This window comes from Phycomyces blakesleeanus (genome assembly GCF_001638985.1).
Source record: "Phycomyces blakesleeanus NRRL 1555(-) unplaced genomic scaffold PHYBLscaffold_15, whole genome shotgun sequence".
Lineage (NCBI taxonomy): Eukaryota > Fungi > Mucoromycota > Mucoromycetes > Mucorales > Phycomycetaceae > Phycomyces > Phycomyces blakesleeanus.
In genome coordinates this window covers 64751-86359 of record NW_017265148.1, presented here as the reverse complement: position 1 = coordinate 86359, position 21609 = coordinate 64751, and the positions used below count along the sequence as shown (strand labels likewise).

The 21609-nt window shown below is 35.0% G+C and overlaps 4 protein-coding genes across 4 annotated transcripts; 3 read left to right on the top strand and 1 right to left on the bottom strand.

The window, feature by feature from the left end:
• Window positions 1-404: 404 nt before the first annotated feature.
• On the top strand, window positions 405-2511 carry PHYBLDRAFT_114176 (hypothetical protein; the record flags this gene model as incomplete). The annotated part of the gene is made up of 7 exons (XM_018428375.1): window positions 405-545; window positions 653-1114; window positions 1272-1421; window positions 1511-1666; window positions 1828-1934; window positions 2032-2226; window positions 2352-2511. 7 exons carry the CDS (start codon window positions 405-407, stop codon window positions 2509-2511), a joined length of 1371 nt encoding a protein of 456 aa, XP_018289500.1.
• Window positions 2512-4707: 2196 nt separating this feature from the next.
• PHYBLDRAFT_147221 (hypothetical protein) lies at window positions 4708-6566 on the top strand (the record flags this gene model as incomplete). Its single annotated transcript, XM_018431821.1, has 2 exons — window positions 4708-6192; window positions 6279-6566. The coding sequence occupies 2 exons, from the start codon at window positions 4708-4710 to the stop codon at window positions 6564-6566; spliced, it is 1773 nt and encodes a 590-aa protein (XP_018289499.1).
• Window positions 6567-10275: 3709 nt separating this feature from the next.
• On the bottom strand, window positions 10276-11305 carry PHYBLDRAFT_170136 (hypothetical protein; the record flags this gene model as incomplete). The annotated part of the gene is made up of 4 exons (XM_018436258.1): window positions 10276-10460; window positions 10545-10789; window positions 10844-10975; window positions 11076-11305. 4 exons carry the CDS (start codon window positions 11303-11305, stop codon window positions 10276-10278), a joined length of 792 nt encoding a protein of 263 aa, XP_018289498.1.
• A 4320-nt stretch (window positions 11306-15625) lies between these two features.
• On the top strand, window positions 15626-21266 carry PHYBLDRAFT_147217 (hypothetical protein; the record flags this gene model as incomplete). Its single annotated transcript, XM_018431820.1, has 13 exons — window positions 15626-16802; window positions 17014-17336; window positions 17465-17788; window positions 17850-17939; window positions 18095-18238; window positions 18330-18623; window positions 18736-19008; window positions 19101-19274; window positions 19358-19721; window positions 19912-20535; window positions 20636-20746; window positions 20831-20979; window positions 21096-21266. 13 exons carry the CDS (start codon window positions 15626-15628, stop codon window positions 21264-21266), a joined length of 4218 nt encoding a protein of 1405 aa, XP_018289497.1.
• Window positions 21267-21609: the final 343 nt, after the last annotated feature.

Sequence of the window (21609 nt, the reverse complement as noted above, 5' to 3'; positions counted from 1 at the left end):
TCCGCTAGCAGTTTATAAAAGCAGTCCACTATGACGACCCTGATATTTTTTTCACTATACGCATTCTTTCAAAAAAAAAAAGTATTCGTCTCCAGCCATAATTTATTGTTTTTTGTTGGATTATAAGCTTTTTATTTTATTTTTCCATCCCCTCTTATATATAATATAATATATAATATATTTATATTTATATTTATATTTATATTTATATTTAATATATACAGAGATATTCACGCAGACGTTCACGCAGACGAACACGCAGACGAACACGCTACACACACGCATACATACATACATATATATAAATAAATATATATATATATACATATTCATAGATAAATACATCAAATCATTCAAGACAAATAATGGCTGCCCCAATTGTAAACACTCCCACCGCTGGAAACATGCGCATCGAGCAGGTCAATTCTACTCCTCGCGAGAAGCGTGTTGCTGCCCATTCCCACATTAAAGGCCTTGGTTTACGCGATGACGGTTCTGCTGAACCGATCATGGCAGGTTTTGTTGGACAAGAAAATGCCCGCGAGGTAAAAAACAATAAAACATTTTCCTAGAATTACTATTACCATTCTTTACTTTTTCTTCTTCTTTTTTGAAGCATTTCAGAAATTAATAATCATAACAATAATATTAGGCAAGTGGTGTTGTCGTCGAGTTGATCAAATCCAAAAAGATGGCCGGTCGTGCTCTCTTGTTCACCGGAGCTCCCGGTACAGGAAAGACTGCCATTGCACTTGCCATCTCCCAGGAATTGGGTCCCAAGGTTCCTTTTAGACCCATCGTCGGTTCCGAAGTATACTCTTCTGAGATCAAGAAGACCGAAGTGCTGATGGAGAACTTTAGACGTGCTATTGGATTGCGTATCAAGGAAACAAAGGAGGTTTATGAAGGTGAAGTCACCGAACTTACACCCGAAGAGACAGAAAACCCATTGGGCGGTTACGGAAAGACCATCTCGCATGTTATTATCGGTCTTAAGACCGTCAAGGGAACAAAGCAGCTCAAGTTGGATCCCAGCATCTACGAGTCGATTCAAAAAGAAAAGGTTACCGTTGGTGATGTTATATATGTAGAGGCAAACACTGGTGCAGTAAAGGTAAAGGAGAAATGAAAAAAAAGTCATAGAAAGAGAAATAGAGAAAATTTACAGCTCATATGTATATATGAAATGAATCTGTATGATTATGTGGTAAATTGACATCTTTATGTATATGTGTGTTTTTGGGAACTTTATTGTTGTGTTGTTATTGTAGCGTGTTGGTCGTTCAGATGCTTATGCTACAGAATTCGATCTTGAGGCTGAAGAGTATGTTCCTTTGCCCAAAGGTGATGTTCACAAAAAGAAGGAAGTTATTCAGGATGTAACACTACATGATTTGGATACTGCAAATGCAAAGCCTCAGGTAATGAGAAGAAGAAAAGATGAAGAAAAAGAAACTGTACTAATTAATGACTAAATAATAATCTTGGTATTTTTTTTTTAAAAAAAAAGGGAGGTCAAGATATTATGTCTATGATGGGTCAATTGTTGAAGCCCAAGAAGACCGAAATCACAGACAAACTGAGACAGGAAATCAACAAGGTCGTGAACAAGTACATTGATCAGGGTATTGCTGAACTGGTACCCGGTGTGCTGTTCATTGATGAGGTAATAATCAAAAATAATAATCAGCAATTATATGTATATATGTGTATATATATATGCGTGTGTTTCTAGACTGAGATAGAGTAATTATTGTACAAGGAATCCAAGGCGAATTTATTGAGTCATTAATTCAAACGAATTATTTGGGATTCGAATTATTCTAGGTACACATGCTGGATATCGAGTGCTTCACTTACCTCAACCGTGCTTTGGAATCACCACTTGCCCCTGTTGTCATTTTTGCCACCAACCGAGGAATGTGCACAATTCGGTAAACTGCATTTCATTTCATTATTTTATGGATATGTGTCTGTATAAATATATATGTGGTTTTTATTGACTTGTTTATTCTTATTATTTTAATACAGTGGTACAGAAGATGTTCTCTCTCCTCACGGTATTCCCGTAGATCTTTTGGATCGTCTTCTTATTATCCGCACACTGCCTTACACTATTGACGAAATCAAGGTTATTGTTAAAATCAGAGCCAGAACCGAGAGCTTGGCTGTGGATGAGGATGCTATTGATGTTATTGCTCAGAGTGGTGTTGATTCTTCCGTGAGGTAAGTTGTATACACATACACTTATACGTATACATATTTCTATAAAGAAAAAAGATACTATATGTGTGTATCTACAAACAGACTCAATACTTAAATTATCGGCTTTTTTTCTTCATGTACGTTAGATACGCTCTCCAACTCTTGACACCCGCCAGTATCTTGGCAGGCATAAATGACCACACAAGCATAACCAAGGAGGATGTTAATGAAGCCACAGAACTGTTCTTCGATTCCAAGCGATCTGCAAAAATCATTACCGAACATGAATCTCAGTTCATTGTTTAAACAATTTTGGAGAAGAGTAATGTAATAAGTTAGTTCATAAGTTATCTTTCTCGAACACTTCTTTATCCATTTATCTTTATCTATGCACCCATCTATCTATCTAAATATCTATCTTTATCTATCTATCTATCTATCTTTATTTTATTTTTACTTTTGGATAGCTGTACAAATATAAAAGAAACTCTAAAAAAACACACACACACATAAACATACGTATCTTAAAGAAACAATACAAAGTATCTAAGTACCTAAGTGCTGTAATTGCTGCTGTTATCTTGAAGCGTAATATCGTAGCGCTTAAAACTAGTAGAGTTTCTTTCTTTTTTCTTTTTTTTTTTAAAAAAAAAAGCCTCGAAATCTAGTAAAAACGATATTTATATATATAAAACTTATAAGCGCATAGCACTCATCCATTTTGGTAATTTATCTATAGACATAGAAAGAATTCAATTCTGGTTATACACCAGCAATAAACGAGATCTAAGGTTAACCGGAAACATAAGCAAACGGATATTTAGCCATAGTTATTCAGTTGATATATAAAACCTTTGTTCATAGATAAAGTTGAATTTACTTTTCATTTTCATTGTCCCTTTCTCTTTCCTCCTCTCTCACTTTCCCTTTGCCGATTGCAGCTTGTATATTTGTATGTTTTTATGCATTTATATATACCTTCTTTTCTAATAAGAAAAACAAGGAGAAAAGGGTTTCTTGGTGAACCAATATTGTATTTTCAAATAGTCTATATATTTTTAGTTAAAAGATATCTTTGGATATCTATACATAATACTAATGGTAATTGAAGTAAAAGGTAGATAGTGTAATTGAGAAGATTAATCTTTAATATAAATAAAAGTTGAAAAATGAAAAATACATATATAGCTCATACTATTAATCCAACATAGGTACATTATTATCACTAGTCTTATTTAATTAGGAAGAGAGTCATGAAAACGATACATTATAATGAGAAAATGTTTATGATAATGAAGTAATTTGATTGCTTTAGTACCGGTAGCTGCTGTGAATGAACTTGAACAAACACTTAAAGCCAATAAATGCATACACAAGGTCGACAATTTATTGCCAGATCTTGAGTCAAAGGAAAAAACACTTGGCTTCTTCGAGAGTCTAAGTGCATATAGGTTCAAGGAAGAAATCAGGATGTGCAAAAGCTTATTCTATAAATTCTATAAAGATCTATGAATTTTATACGAATTTTGTACTTTTGTCTTTTGGTGTCCTCAAGTACAAATTGATATCATTGGCTAAGATTCACACAAGAATTTGATCGATCAATCTGGCTGTGTACCCCCTTCATTAAATGTATAGATTCGATTTATTTCATATTCGATACTAACATAGAATATTACATCAAAGCGATTTTTCGATAATTACACCTGGGAAACATTGTATACCACTAGTGTCGTAGTCTTCTTTTAAAAGGGTTTAGCAACCCCTTGCTTGGGTTATATTTTGCGGGAAGCATATAAGGCTTTGAGTTTAAGGTTTGCTATACTCATAACATGCTCACAGAGCGATAGCTCAGGCGATACAGATAGCTCGAACAGCCAAATTTGAGATAGTACAGATATACGAATATAGACATGGAGTATATTGTAATGAGGCTGTGTTTTAGTAAGGTTCTATGCCCAAGTGATATAATGCTCTGAAAAGATAATCAGCCAAATATTTTTATTTTTGCTTTCACTACCGTAAACAATTATCCGATTTATAGCTTTCAACAAGAATTATTAACAAACTATAGCATCGTATACACACACATTATTTTGAGTAAAAAATATAGCTCCTTATAAAACAAAGTAATAAAATCAGATAAAGACGTTTCTTACACAGAGTGCTAATAGCAATTAAAATCAAATACTGTACATAGCTATTCAAAATATTCTTTCTTTCTCTTACAAGGTCATTTTTTTACAGTTTTTTTTTATAAAAAAAAAACATGTTCCGTATTTAGGCTCGAAAGTCTTCTAAATAAGTCTATCGTGCTATTTGTGTCGTTTGAGCTATCACTTCTCGGGCCATCTTTATCTTGTTAATATAAACCTTGTCTAACCCAGGGTATAATATGCATCCTCCCAAAGCTATTTCATGTTTTATCTTTCTCTTTCTGTTGGAAAAATTATTATAAAGAAAGAAAGTCCAAGAAAAAGAAGTCCAGAATCAGTTTCCATCATGTTGGCATCAGAATTACCTTACGAAATTACCTTTCTTATTGCAAATTTTCTTCAACCCAGAGATAAAGTTCAATGTTGCCTTGTGTGCAAGTCTTGGTTGCTAGCTTCCCAGGAATCTCTTTTTGAAACAATATCTGTTAAAAGCTATTGCAATGTTAATGAGCTGGTGTATGCAACCAATCCAGAAAACAACCTACTTCGGAAATATTGTCACAAAACTCGAATGCTCAACATCGGTAGGAATATCTGTCTACGTGATAGGCAGCTTCTCGCCCTCCAGAAAAACCTTCCGTGTGTACAAGTCTTCAAGTGGAACAATGCGATTGTTGAACGATACCAGCTTATCAATTGTTGTGGGTGGAATCTGTGGGAAAAATCACTCACAAACCTCAAAATTACTGTGCTACGCCATGATTACGCTTCACTATCAAACATCTTTGTTTCAATACGATCTAATCTATCCCGGTTGAGACGACTACACATCACTGATCAGTACAATGAAAGAGCGCTTCAGTGCACCTTTAACGATTTTGAACTCCTTAATGATCAACTACCCGAATTGATATACATGTCGCTGAGTGTCCATCTTTATGAAATGAAACCAGCCGAACTTTTGAAGATCAAATATGTAAAGCCAGCGCCTCGTTTAAAAGTTCTTGGATGTTGTGTTGAGGAAGCTACCATTGAATGGCTATACTACCTTGCTGTTAAGTATCCAAACATCAGTACTCTTAAAACTTTTGATTTCTCCCGGTTTACAATTGATGAGCAGACTTCTCTAGCGGGAAATATATTCAAACAGCTTTCATTTCCCTTTCAACGATTGGAGAACATTGATGTCTGTGTCAATATGGCTTCAGAACAAGTATATCTTGATTTTGTAAATCAACTTCGTCTTTTCAATACTTCTCTCAAGGCCATATGTCTTTCTGTGGATGGAATATCGAGAGACAGCATGTCGTCAAATAATATCATAAAATCAACAAACGTATTTGCAAATACATTGCAAACAATCGAAATTAAATCCTGTCCAGGTATCGTGCAGTGCTTGGACCTTATTCCTGAGCTCGTATACTATCCTCATCTAGTTGATCTCAATATCTGCATTAAAGATGCTATAGTCAATCTGGATGTTCTTCTGGAGAAGTATCCGCTGTTAAAGACCTTTAGTATTTCTGATGGTGTTCTTAATTCTAGTCCGAACTTGCCTATCCCCCCAACTGAAAATGCATTGTGCGATTTATCACTCAGTAATATGTCAATCTCTGCTAGTACTCTCAAGTCTATCTCTATTTTTTGCAAGAAACTTACCAATATGGAGCTCAAATGCGTAGATATAGAAGGATCTCAACAGGGAGCTACTTTATATTATTGCATTGATATGTCATCAACCCACTTTACAACGCTTTTTATTGAAAGCATCCAATTCACCAACGTCGTCAATCAAGATACTATTAACATGTTTGCTTTTTCTTTATCAAATGTAAGTATTGATTGATATCTCTACGTTCCATAAAATAGAAAACAAATGATTAAACTAAATAAACTCAAATTGGATATCATATTTAGGTTTCTGCAGAAAATACCTGGGTGTATTCTTGGTACATGCAAGCAAACGTTTTTATGGCCCAACAATCAAAAGCACGGAAGCTAAACAAAGAAGAATCAAAGGAAGCTGGAGAATATTTCCATAACTTCCCCAGAAATATTCAGCCAAAGTATACCAAGGATCAGATTCACGATACTATACGGTTTTCATCAAAAGACAACTGGAGGGATGTACTTTCTAATGGCTATGCTATTTTTAAATACGGTTCTGTAAAAAACCTTCTACTTGAGACTAAACATGAAAAATAGACAGTCTAAAATTGAAATAAACTTAAGTATGTGAAGGTGGGGAGCTTCACGCATGTTTATAATTTAAAAAAATCTTATATATAAACCTTTTATATATATCAAGAAAGCCACTTGGTATTGGGCGTAACATTTTTTGGGTTTGTTTGCTACCTTGATAAGCCAAAAAAAAAGACTCTAGACTAAAATAAAGCTTCTTATCTACTAGACCAAGAGAACCTCTTTGCAGTCATGTACAGACTCCTTGATTAAATGACAAAAAGTCTTGGCTTCTGCCAAAGTAAAAATAAATAAATAACAATTAGCACCCTTAACTTTCCCTTTATTGTTTGTCTATGTTTACTTATAAAAACCTATAATCTTTAATCATTAAGAAAATTGGTATTTGGTAATATCCCCACAAACACTCTTCATTTGAGCTATGCAAATTGGCATAGACATGCAATACATCTTGCACACCTCAACCGATATTTTTTCTTTCTTTTTATTCTTTATAGATAATTATATATAACTTCTTAAGTATCGTTAGGCCTGGTGCTCTTACCTTTATAATGCAAATAAGATAAGCTCAGACACCTTAAATATGATTGAAATATGAGTTATCTGGTTGGCATACTACAGTCAAAGCTCGATTTAGTAATATTTGATTTAGTAATAATCGCGATTTAGTAATATTTTTTTCAGCACTTTTATTCGCAGTCACATAAAGCAAATCTGCAATATTGCTAAAAAACATATGCGGAGTAAGAAAAAATCCATTTGATTTAGTAATACAGGATTTCCACTCCAAAAGTTATATTTTTTTTTCAAACTATATATTTTGCAAAATCAAAACTTTCATTTTATGCTTCGATTATATATAAAAAAAAATCAATTTATTTTTGGCTATTTGTACATTGGGGGAAGAAGCTAATGCTATGATCAACCCAGCCTTGGCAGTTTTCCATAGCGATATGGCGGGAGCACTCAGCAATATACTCCAAGAATTGACCACATACCAACCCGGGCTTTCTCTTGACCAGTGTTTTGAGTTTGGAGAAGCACTCTTCAATCGGGTTTAGGAAAGGAGAGTATGGGGGGAGAAAGTGTAGGTGGTGTCGTGAATTAGCAAACAATTCAGTGACAAGGTGGGATCTATGGATCGAGGCATTATCCATAATGAAGTTGTGAGGGGCAGCATTACTGTGGTCGAGCGAATCCATAATCGTCTTTACAAATTCAACGAAAATTGGTCCTGTCGTGCCACCAGGGGTCAACTTCGCCTGCACACTCTCAACACCTTGGTAAGAAATACCGGCAAGAATTGAGATGTTTAGTCCCCTTTTCGACTTCGTCTTCACAATGCTGGTCTCGCCTTTCTTGGACCACCCTTGTCCTCTGATCAGGTTTGCATTAAAGCCTGCTTCGTCCACAAAAATGCAATTGGTTTTATACGATAAACCATTCGTGTGCATACTGTCTACGTATACTTTTCTCAGCTCAATAGTCTTCGGGTCGTTTCTTTTTTCCTCGACCGGCTTGGTTCTCTTCAATGTGAACCCAATGTTGTTGATAATGTGCTTATGTAAGCCACTGATACTCAAGTTCTGCTCTTGAAGCTCTGGAAATTTTCTAAACAGTTCCTCTCTCATTTGACCAAGAGTCAAGGTGCAGCATTCGTCCAAGAGGTCTTGAATGAACTTCGAATGCTCATCGGTTATCTTAAGACTTTCCGCGCGCGAGCCGCCTCGCTTCTTGGGCTCTACAGTAGCATCCCTCTCGAACTTGGTGATGATGTTGTTAATCGATACCTATGAGACACCAAATGCCCTGGCTGCTTCGGCTCGGGTCATGGACTCTTCTATATAACATTTCTCCACAATCATGTTCTTGATGTGGATCGGAAGAACCTTTTGTGGTCCATTTCTCTTTCTTCTCTTAACGATAGCGATTTGATTGGGGTTCATGTTGGAGGATTTGAGTATAGAAAAAGATAATAGATAAAGACAGTTCTCAAAACCATATTACAAACTTAGCATTATATACTTTTCTTATAACAATATATTGACATTGCATGTTTTCTCATATTGTTTTTAATAAACAGTGTAGACATTCTTTAAATATTTTATCGCACATATTAGCATTCTTCATGCTCTTTATTAATTTGCTTTAAATTTCTTTCTATCCGCATTAATTAATTTATTTTTTTCATATATAGTCGGAGCACAAAATGAAAGTTTTGATTTTGCAAAATATATAGTTTGAAAAAAAAATATAACTTTTGGAGTGGAAATCCTGTATCAGGAAGAAGACTGAGTTTATTGAAATTGGATTTTGAGTGATTATAAAGGGGCGTCCAAATAAGGTACTGATTTATGAACTCAAGAGTGACCTCCGTCACAGTCTTACTAACAAAAATGTAAACAAGTTAGGCACGTGACTTTTTAGATTTTTCTTTAGTATTCAAAGGGTAAAATGTGAAGAGGTGATCTCAGAATATAGAACGCCTTTTTTGATATAGACCTGTGCCTACACCGATATGTTTTTTTTCTTTCAAAAGTTTGTAAAAATAAATAACTTCGCCGAAAAGGAGTACTAGCCGACTCGGAGGAGCTTAATACGCGGTACGGACTTTAGCCATAATTTCCTCTATGGGAATATAAGCGTATTAAAAAACACAGCACATATACCAATTGTCTATAAGAAAACAAAGAAGTTGTCCATACGCAACTTTGTTACGCACCCAGAGTATTAAATCCTGTGATTTTCTACAATAATCATTTCGAACTGCAAAAAAAAAGTGCCAGCTCAGACATCGTTGTGCCGGACCGGGCCTGTTTTGATGACGTTGCGGTCACAACGAATATATGTAATGGTTATTCCCTTATCACCATTATGGCGTTCCTTTAGACTACACCATCAAACAACGATGTGCACTTAGTTATTACTTCAACATGTAATAACAAAAAGGTACATTGTCCCCCCTGCTAACGCTCTGGGCTCTGGCCTTTTGCTTCATTGTAAAAGGCATCCGGATGCGAACGTTGCATATAAAGAATGAAACTTCTTTATATGAATGCAGGGAGTTTGATGTAGAAGACAACGATGTGCACTTAGTTATTACTTCAACATGTAGTAACAAAAAGGTACATTGTCCCCCCTGCTAACGCTCTGGGCTCTGGCCTTTTGCTTCATTGTAAAAGGCATCCGGATGCGAACGTTGCATATAAAGAGTGAAACTTCTTTATATGAATGCAGGGAGTCTTCTGTAGTCTGTACTTTGATAAAGGTAATGTGTACCTAATAGGCATTGTTCAATTAATTGACTTTTACTAATTGGTACCAATGTACATTATTATTCTTCTGATGATTGATTGTTTTTACGCGTAAAAACAATCAATCATCACGACATGTTTAGGATTCTCAACTGTAAGCCAACTGAACAACAAGAAGCATATGTATATGTAACCATTGCTCTTATTAATTAGAATATAAAATCAAACGAAACTCTAGTATCAGTAAAACTTGAATAAGCTGCCAGAGGAGCCTTGGCTGTGGAAGAAAATGCAATCAAAAGATTAAAAGAAAAATATTTCTATACTTAAGCAAGATCATTTGAACACATATTGAAACAATAAACAAAAAAAAAGTAATAATGACTCGGTTGTTGGTAGTCAGTAAAAGTAAAAGAACATAAGCACTTTTATTTCTTTAATTCTATGGTTTTTATTCTTCACTTTTGTGATTTGATCACATAGTTTATTATTGCCTGCTTCCATTTTAACATAGCAGGAATGTTTTCAGCAAAGATCTTTAGCTCGCGTGGGGTTACCGGACAGGGAATCTTGCAAAAAGTTCTTTTTACAAGTCTAGTTTCTTCGTCAACTAAAAATATGGCTTCAAAGAAAATCTGGTTGTCTAAAAGAAATATTAGCTGTGGTTTGAATGTCCATACATATATATATATATATATGTATGTATGTATGTTCACAATCAACTTACTGAAGAAACGACAGTAGAACTGCGGAACAGGAGACTTGTGCTTTTTGACATATTTGGCATATTCCAAGAGCTTGACCATATTTCGTATCATTTTGCTTTCATCTCTTTGCTCTTTTTCTGTGGTACTATTAAAGTGAATCCCTCCAGAAAATTCAATCAAAACGGGCGTGAGGCGCTTATCTTTGATTGAAAAGCATATTCCATCCCACTTTGCAGCTCCTGTTATATCAGCTGTCCGCTCAATCCTAATATGTGTTTAGAAGACAACCTTTTCATTTGTTTCAAACTAATTTATTTACCAATGGAAAGATACTAGGTCATTACAGCTTAAGAACATTGCATGTAACAGGTATATTGTTGTAATTGGAGCAGCTGTCCTCTCTTTCATTGGGAATAGAATTGGGTTTCTTGGGCTGGTCATCATTTGCAAGCTATTTAGATAGAGATATTAGGTTAATTAGCTAATTAACTAATTAACTATCAAAATAATGACAATGCCTTTCTTTTTTATTATGATATATAGATACTTACAAATGATGAAGTGTAGATTCCGCAAAGTAATAGTCAGCATATTCAGATTCATCCAGAGAATTATTAGTTCCAATAAAAGACCTTATTTGAGACTTTATGCATGTTGCTGAAGCAGAAGATTTGGAAATAAGATTCAAAATATCCTTGCACGGTTCCCTTAATTCAATTTTTGGAGGGTCAGTCAATGATTTGATGCTGGCGCCGGATTCTTCTAACAAAGTCCCAGACATATATTCTAAGATACAGGATTTCCACTCCAAAAGTTATATTTTTTTTTTCAAACTATATATTTTGCAAAATCAAAACTTTCATTTTGTGCTCCGACTATATATGAAAAAAATAAATTAATTAATGCGGATAGAAAGAAATTTAAAGCAAATTAATAAAGAGCATGAAGAATGCTAATATGTGCGATAAAATATTTAAAGAATGTCTACACTGTTTATTAAAAACAATATAAGAAAACATGCAATGTCAATATATTGTTATAAGAAAAGTATATAATGCTAAGTTTGTAATATGGTTTTGAGAACTGTCTTTATCTATTATCTTTTTCTATACTCAAATCCTCCAACATGAACCCCAATCAAATCGCTATCGTTAAGAGAAGAAAGAGAAATGGACCACAAAAGGTTCTTCCGATCCACATCAAGAACATGATTGTGGAGAAATGTTATATAGAAGAGTCCATGACTCGAGCCGAAGCAGCCAGGGCATTTGGTGTCTCATAGGTATCGATTAACAACATCATCACCAAGTTCGAGAGGGATGCTACTGTAGAGCCCAAGAAGCGAGGCGGCTCGCGCGCGGAAAGTCTTAAGATAACCGATGAGCATTCGAAGTTCATTCAAGACCTCTTGAACGAATGCTGCACCTTGACTCTTGGTCAAATGAGAGAGGAACTGTTTAGAAAATTTCCAGAGCTTCAAGAGCAGAACTTGAGCATCAGTGGCTTACATAAGCACATTATCAACAACATTGGGTTCACATTGAAGAGAACCAAGCCGGTCGAGGAAAAAAGAAACGACCCGAAGACTATTGAGCTGAGAAAAGTATACGTAGACAGTATGCACACGAATGGTTTATCGTATAAAACCAATTGCATTTTTGTGGACGAAGCAGGCTTTAATGCAAACCTGATCAGAGTACAAGAGTGGTCCAAGAAAGGCGAGACCAGCATTGTGAAGACGAAGTCGAAAAGGGGACTAAACATCTCAATTCTTGCCGGTATTTCTTACCAAGGTGTTGAGAGTGTGCAGGCGAAGTTAACCCCTGGTGGCACGACAGGACCAATTTTCGTTGAATTTGTAAAGACGATTATGGATTCGCTCGACCACAGTAATGCTGCCCCTCACAACTTCATTATGGATAATGCCTCGATCCATAGATCCCATCTTGTCACTGAATTGTTTGCTAATTCACGACACCACCTACACTTTCTCCCCCCATACTCTCCTTTCCTAAACCCGATTGAAGAGTGCTTCTCCAAACTCAAAACACTGGTCAAGAGAAAGCCCGGGTTGGTATGTGGTCAATTCTTGGAGTATATTGCTGAGTGCTCCCGCCATATCGCTATGGAAAACTGCCAAGGCTGGGTTGATCATAGCATTAGCTTCTTCCCCCAATGTACAAATAGCCAAAAATAAATTGATTTTTTTTTATATATAATCGAAGCATAAAATGAAAGTTTTGATTTTGCAAAATATATAGTTTGAAAAAAAAATATAACTTTTGGAGTGGAAATCCTGTAGTAATACAATTTGGCTTCTCCCAAAAGTATTACTAAATCGAGCTTTGACTGTATTATTAACGCATTATCGACTATTTTTTGAATTCATAAACCAGAATTGGCCTGTGCTAAAGATAATTATGTTGTTGATGAAGAAAGTCCCCGTAATGTCTTTTATTTAGGCAAATAAAGATGGGAAGATCTTCCTTTCAAACAGCTGTATATATCCATACTTTCGAAATTGTTAATCTCTGTTTTTAGTGGGTTAAATTATCATGTCTACATATGACCCCGAAACTATCCTCTAATCACCTTAAAACAGCATAAAACTCTCTTATAAAAAACCTTTGGGCATCCTTTGTGCTTTAATGTTAATTCTGTGCCATCATGTCTTCATCTTTGAATTGCTCTATATATAGTTGTTCTTGGTTGGCATGTCTTCTCCTAAGTGGGGTTAATGATGCATCATGATGAGAATCGCCGGTAATGAGCTTCTTTTTGTTTGTTAAGAATATTTTGATTGATTTGCTGAAAAAAATGTGAGATTTTAATGAGAAAAAAATTTTTTTAAGAAAAAAAGTATACCAACTATATTTTAAAGATATATAGTTGATTTTGAAAAGTTTTTTTTCATTTGTTGTATAGGTCTGTAATCGATTATTTTGTAAGGTAGAAGCATTTTACAGATAGATATAAAAAAAGGAAATATCATTATTCTAAAGGTGTATTGTTAACTCAGTATTGGTTAAAGACTATGCTACAAGCGACACCTTCTAACCTATTTGTATACATCTCCAGTAAACGTACCAAGCAAGTCTGTGTTTACTACCGCTTAATATTTTTCGAGAAATTGAAAACTGGCCAGGCTGGGACTTTATTTAGTCTTTATTATAAAATATTAAGGCTACACCGATATTTTTTCTTTCTTATTTTGCTATGAAGTCTATCGGAATCTCATTTAGTTTAGATTAGTTGAAGCTTTGGTTCAAAGGACTGCATTGTTTTAAAAGGCTAGTTTATCATCGTCTCTAACCACGCATTCTACTATCTTTATTTGCTCATAACCCCACTGGAATTATTATTATTCTTCTTTGTAAACGAATGGCTTTTGACAAGTTGTGGATTGTAATAAGGCTCCTTTAAGAATTTCCAAAAGAAAGGCAGTTTTGAGGGTAGGATAAATTATGCTGTAGGAAAATAGCTCATCCGGACATGTACTCTCCAAACCCAATACTTCTGTAGCACAAAGAATAAACTATATAGTGTTCTAACGGGTCAGTACACCAGTACGACACAAAGCAGAAATAAATAAATAAAAAATCTTCTTTACAGCAAAACTTCCTGGTATAGTCTTCAAGAAGAAGAAAGCTACAAAAGTCTAATGTTTGTTGTTACTGTTGTTATTACAAGCAGTATTCTTTTTAGTAGCTTATAATGACAATGTTAATCTACCATTGGTTATTGTGCCGTTGATTTTTGGAAGAAAGAGTTTTATACTGTACTATATGTACAGAATCAAAGTCAAAATGCTACAAAGTACCACAAAGTATATGTTGAAGTCTTGAGCATTATAACGTTCAAGATTTTCTAGTTACCTCTTACAATCGACCGCGATTATCGGTTTTGCATTATTCAACAGTCTTTTACACACTTTGACATATTAATGCCATAATCATGCATAGAAAGTGTTCCAATGATATCTGCCTAGGTGCAATTACAAGTCATACCAAAGCCTTTATATATATATATATTATTGGCTGGACTAGGCTGTGGAGATATATACAAAATGGTAACTTTTCCCAAGATTTACTTTAGATATGGCCATATCTAATAATGTTTTTAAAAAAGGAAAGCACTAGTTTACTACTATGAATGGTTAGTATCCTATTGAATTGAACTTTTTTTTGTTACTATGCACAGTACCTGATAATGTACTCATCAAACACCAGAGACTTTAATTAAGCTGCACTGTAATGCACGTCAATTTTTTTTTTATTATTATTTTATTTTTACACTAAAACCATCTCCTTGTATTTGCCCTGAATTACTGTACGTTTTCATGCCCATCAAAGTCTGATGACGATCTTATTTCTTTTTTTGACATTAAATATAATGTGATTCTGCTTTCTCTTTAGGTGTCAATAATTTACTTTTCACTTTACATTGTGTGTGTGCGTCTTTTCAATAGATCTTGGAGTAGTCAGTGACCAGAACCAAATTGGTCTTTTATCTCTATCTTGACCTTTAGAAAGGGTGAATAGCCATAATGTATAGAATAATTCGATTATAAATTATTGCATGTAGCTGTATATGACATAAATCTACTGGGTATTTTAATTGCTTTTCTGTGAAAATAGAAAACAAGGTTTAGAAATCAGGATTAAAGCGAATAGATTTTAGTCTCATAGAGAAATCTAATTTTTTTCTTCTTCTTCTTCTTTCATATTTTAATCTCAGAAATTCTAATTTATATATGTATATATAAATCGCAATTCAGTCTCATGTTCAAGTAATACTATAATATATATATATACATGTATATATATATATATATATTACTTCTTCTTGGGCTTCTTGTTCTTCTTCTTTAACCACTTTCCCTTTGCTCTTTCCTTTTTTGGTGCTGCCTTTCCTTACAAACCATATACACTTACATACACATACATACACATACATACACTTACATACGTACATAAATAAGTATATATATATATATATATATATTTAAATTTATATCTCCAAAAGAAATAGTTAGACAAACTAATCCTATTTGGTGTTGTCTCAAGTTGGTCATATTCTACCCACGAATCCCAAACTGCAAATGTCTCATCACACGCCTCATCACCAACTGCCTCATCCCAGTCTTAATCAACCAGATCATCGCACCGACAAAACCCTTCTCGCTCGTCATGAAACATTCAAAGGAGGTCTTATCCCAGACGCCATAAAAAAAAGTTATGTTCAACAACAACTTCCTGTTCGTAACCAGAGTCTTGCAGCCTTTAACACACCTCTAAGAAATTTGAACAACAACAACAACAACAACACTAATGGTCTAACCAGGGCACACACACACACTCACTCGCCTACACCTTCACCAATTCCTATCACAATCGCAAAGGCATCATATCGAGCCACTAGCTTCCACCCGCGCTCAAAGCCACCCTCATCGCCTCCTCCCCCTATGCCTAAATCACCTTCTAAACTACCAACTTTTATCATTGACCCCTGTCCCAAAGACGAAAAAGACAAAAAAAATAATGATATTAATGATAATAATAATGATAATAAGATTTTTTTAAATGACTACAGCTATAATAATTATAACTATAATGACAATAATAATGACAATTTGTCTGTAAAACCAAAGACCCCAATTCCAACCAAACCATCGAAACGCCTGGGATTAATGGTCAAAAGATTCAATTCAAACCGCTCGATTAATTCTAATTCAGATCTCAGTGACAACGACAATGATAACGATAAAGACAATATCCATCTCAGTGTTAATGCCAATGTTAATGCTAGAAATGAAAAAAATCAGGAGCACAACCACCAACAAGAACAGCAACAGCAACAGCAACAGCAACAGCAACAGCAACAGCAACAGCAACAGGAAGAAGAAGAATTCAATTTTAGAGACAGACCTCCATCATCTATTATATGCAGTCTTCCTATTTTTGACCTTGATGGCGTCGTACCTGAATCTCCTGTAATTGAATTGCCGCACGAAGATGACAATGACAAGGAAGATGAAAATGAAAATGAAAATTCTTGGATTGGAGAAACACCAACACTAACATCAACCGCATCATCATCACCATCTGGCTGTGTTTCATTTGAGACGGTCGAATTGAAAGGTCCCCTTGATCCTGTATCTGGCCCAGCATTTGAATGTCTGGTCGAAGACCCAGATGAAATAGACGATAGTTTGAGTTGGAAGGTACCTTCACCTGTATTTCCACCCTCAGACTGGTATCAACGTGGCAGTTTAGGAGGTAAATATGTGTGTATAACATGTGTTATCCTAATATTCATTAGACTTTTTTTTATATCTAAGGATATCTATATATATTATTACTATTACTATTAACTTTAAGCAAACTTTCAATATCACAGTAAAATGATCAATGGATTCTTCTTCTTCTTTGAATACTTACAAAATCTCCTGTTTTTCTTTTAAAATATATATGTATGTATGTAATTAAGGTATCAGTCCCAGCCGATCAGAATCAAGTTTGTCTCTCCATGAACCATTCCGTCGTATGTCTACCGACACTGAGCTCAGTGACTCAATTGACTCTTTTCCTGTCTCACCATCCGATGGTCAAGCATCAATGTTCCTGAAAATGCAACGGAAACAAGAAGAGCAACGGAAATCTATATATGCCTATCGTACTCAGAAACCGTTGGTGATTTATCCAGCAATGTTATCGCGTGTGGCTCGCGAAATGTATCGCCGCATACATACAACTCACCTTATAAAGGATGATATTCAATATCACCATGTGTTTAGTGGAACAGAAGCCGTGGTAGGTTTCTCTCATTATTATTGCTATTATTTTTTACACCCAAATATGTGTATATATATATGTGTGTATTATATCATTGTCTCACAATATCAAATCTGTGTTTTGACTTTTTATATATAATAATCTAGGACTGTTTACTACATATCATTCGAACCAAAGACCGTAATGTGGCTATCTTGGTTGGCCGTGCTCTGGGTGAACAAGGCTTTTTTCATGGGGTTCCGAAAAAGGAAAGACTACGAGACCTTTCAAAAAAAATCTATCAATTCAAGGATTTTGGTGGCATAAACTCAACAGATGATTCAGATTATTTGGAGTCGAGAGAAAAAGAAGAAATATTGTCAGACAACCTTCCCAACGGTGTATTTACTGTCCTGACCGAGTGCTACTCCCCTACCTGCTCCAGAGATCAACCTTGCTACAGTACCAGTTGCCCAAGAAAATTAAAGACGGTAAAAAAAAATAAAAAATTAAAGAATATTTGTGTGTATTTGAATAATATTAATCATCCAGGACCATTATCATCGTTACAATAGGTTCTCAAGCGAACTCAAAGCCAGGCATCATTACAGGAAAAGGCAAGCCAGTTATGTTGAGGTTGATGTGAAGAGGTGTAAAACCTAGTGTGTTTTTCAAAAAAAAAAAGAGAGGAAAATGCGAGACAAGAAAAGAATGATAAAGAAAATATCATCTCAGTAATTGCATAGACAGAGAGCAAAAATAGTGGCTGACTAATTATTCTTCTGTTGTGGATTTAGGAAGCCAATCGGTTGTGGTTCCATTCAGTCACCAAAGAAGTTTTTGAAGCCACTTCACCTGAAGAAAGAAAACGACAAGAATTAATTTTTGAATTGATTTATACTGAAGAAGATTTTGTAAAGGATCTTCGTTATGTCCAAAACGTAAGTACACTTTGTTTCCTTTAAATATATATATATCTGAAAACAATAATCATTTATTGGTGTATTTAATTTATTAAATATATACTTATAGTCTTGGGTGAAACCTTTGATCAAAGAAGATATTATTCCTGATGAAGAACGCGAGAATTTTGTCCAAGAAGTATTTTGGAATCTTTCGGATATCGAAAAGGTCAATGGTCCTTTTTCAGATGCATTGAAAAGCCTTCAGGAAAAGAACCCAGTTGTGGGAAATATTGGAGATGTACTGCTCACACACGTGTGTCAATTTGATCCATTTGTTGTATATGGGTCTCATCAAGTTATCGGTAAATTCTATTTTGAGCTTGAAAAGAAGCGCAATCCAGTCTTTCTACAATTTGTTCAGGTAAAAAAAAACACAATAACATTTTCTGGATGAGGATGTGGATGTGAATATATTTGGTATTAAGTATTGGGTATTTATGTGTGTGTATATGAATATAAATATAAATATAAAGGAAACTGAACGAAAGCCAGAATCTCGTCGATTGGAATTAAATGGTTACTTAACGAAACCAACCACCCGACTGGGCCGTTACAATCTCTTGTTGCGCGAAATCTTGAAACGCACACCAGAAGGAAGTCCAGACAAAGAAACGATTCCACAAGTAATGGAAATCATCACAAGATTCTTAGTCCAGCTCAACTCTGAAACTGGAAAGGCTGAAAATCGCTTTAACTTGGAGCAAATATCAGAGAGATTGACATTCAAATCATTATCAGACAAAGTGGTAAAGGATTCTTAATATTTTGCTATATATATATATGAATTTGACGTATAAACTCATCATTTATTTTGAAAAATTACAATAATCATAATAAGGATCTAAAACTATTGACTGAAGGACGAAGGGTGGCAATGAAAGGAAGAATGAAGCGCAAGGGAAATAGCACATCAGATGCCTCTGATTTACAACTCTTTTTGTTTGATCACTACCTGGTTTTTGCCAAAGTCAAAATGGAGAATCACGTGGAACATTACACAGTACATTTAAAGGTAATATTTTTAAAAAAAAAACCAAACCAAACCCCCTCACCGCCCTTTCATCCCCCTTCCCTCCTACTTCTCCTCCATTTTAGCCTATTCCACTTGAACTATTATCCATAACCTTGGTGGGTGGTAGAGCAAAGAGAGCCAGTTCACTTCTTCCTTATAGTAGATCGGGTACTATCAACAGCCAGAATACTGCGCCTCTCAAATCATCTTCGGCCGACACCCGTGCAAAGTCCGGAGGGCTTGGAATCACATTTTATCACCACGGACGTAAAGGCTCTTCTCCACTTACGCTTTATCTCACTGGAGCAACCGCTCGAAAGATGTGGGTGACTACGATTCGCGAACAGCAGCAGATCTTGGCTTCTCGTCAACAGGTATTCCGTGTCGTTCCAATAGTCGAACAGTATTTCATGTCTCATAACAGAATCCACAATTCACTAGAATTATGTAAGTGTTCCTTGAACAATTATACATTGTCCTAAATTCTTATTTACTTATCTATTCACTTTTATATGCATATATTTTAATTAATAAACTCTAACTAACTAACTAACTAACTAACCTATCGATCGATCAATCAATCATTTAATTTATCTATCAATTAATTAAATGATTAATTAACCAATTAATTAATTAGCTACTACTGGAAATACAGAATATAGCCGTAGACTTTTGATCGGTGCGGACCAAGGTGTCTATTACATCCAGACGCCAGTGAACCAATCACCCGACAAGGCTGATGATGAAGATGAGAAAAAGGATAGCGAGGAACAATTAGCCAATAGTTATAAAGTCACCAAGATCATCGGTCTTGAGAAAGTATCGCACGTCGAGGTTATTACGGACTCGCACATCTTGGTTCTGGCTGAAAAGACACTCTGGATGTTCCCATATGATGTTCTTTTGTCGGACACGATTGTGTCCATCAAACGTGGGCGGGTCATTGGCCAGAACGTCGCGTTCTTTCACGTTGGCCAGTGCATGGGAAAGTCTCTGGTGTGTGTGGTCAAGACAAACAAGTTGTCGCCAACAACGATTCGAGTGCTTGAGCCGATGGTAGCAGAGGAAAACAAAAAGAGTCGGTCGGCGTTCTTGATCAAGAGGCTCGTGGCCCGTAGTTCGGTAGATGAAGGCCTAAAACATTATAAGGATCTTTATAGACCAAGTGAAGCATATTCGATCAGTTTATTGAATACAAAGATGTGTATTGCCTGCCCACTTGAAATCGATGTAGTTGACATGAATACCTTTGGAGTACAAAGTAAGTCATCTTTCCCCTTTGTTCTTCTTCTCCTACTACTTGCCACCACATCTTTCTTATTTATTCATCTTTTTTTTTAATTCAATATTACTATTGATAGCTCTTTTGGACCCAGAGGATGAAGAACTTGGTTTTGTATTCTCAAAAACTGATGCACGACCTTTAGCCATGTATCGTACTGGAAAGTCTGAATATTTGGTGTGCTACAATAGTAAGTCTATTATTTCTATGTGTGCGTGTATGGAACTTTAATAATCTTGTCAAAATTTTACGTGTATGAAAATACAAAAAAAAGCCTTTGCATTCTTCGTTGATAAGAAAGGAAGAATGAAGACAGAAAAGGGTCGTATTACATGGGAAGGAATACCAGATAATTTTGCTCTTTGTTATCCTTATATAATTGGCTTTGAAGCTGATTTTATCGAAATCCGGAATGTTGAGACGGTAAGTAAAATTAAATGATTTTTTTATTATCAAATTTTCACTATTCTTTACCTTATCTTTTACCTTTTTGTTATGTTATATTATATTGTCGTTTAATTTATTTGAATTTTTTGTAGGGTCACTTAGAGCAATTGATCCGTGGAACGCACATTCGACTTACTAGTAGTAATACCAACGCTGAGAAAGGAATCATTCAGGGTTCAATGAATGATCCTGATAAGGAAGGTTATCAGCTTATGTTCCAATTAGAGTCGCTTGAGACTTTACAAAAGTTACCCGATTTTTAAATACAATCATATACATATACATCTATATACATCTACAGAAACTACTATACACTACACTACACTACACTGCATTACACATTTATTATTTCTCTATTCCTTTCTTACTTAATTACAAAATCTCGGCTCTCTCTCTCTTTATATATATATATATACTGTTGATTTATCTGCACATAAAAAGCATTTTTAATTATATATGTATATGTGTCTTTTTATATTGATTTTTTGGTGTGTAAGAGAAAATGTTGTTATTGAATTAAAAAGAAAAAATAAAAGAAAATAAAATAAAATAAAGTTAAAGAAGTACTTTTTTTTTGAAAGAGATAAAAAAATGAATAAATAGATG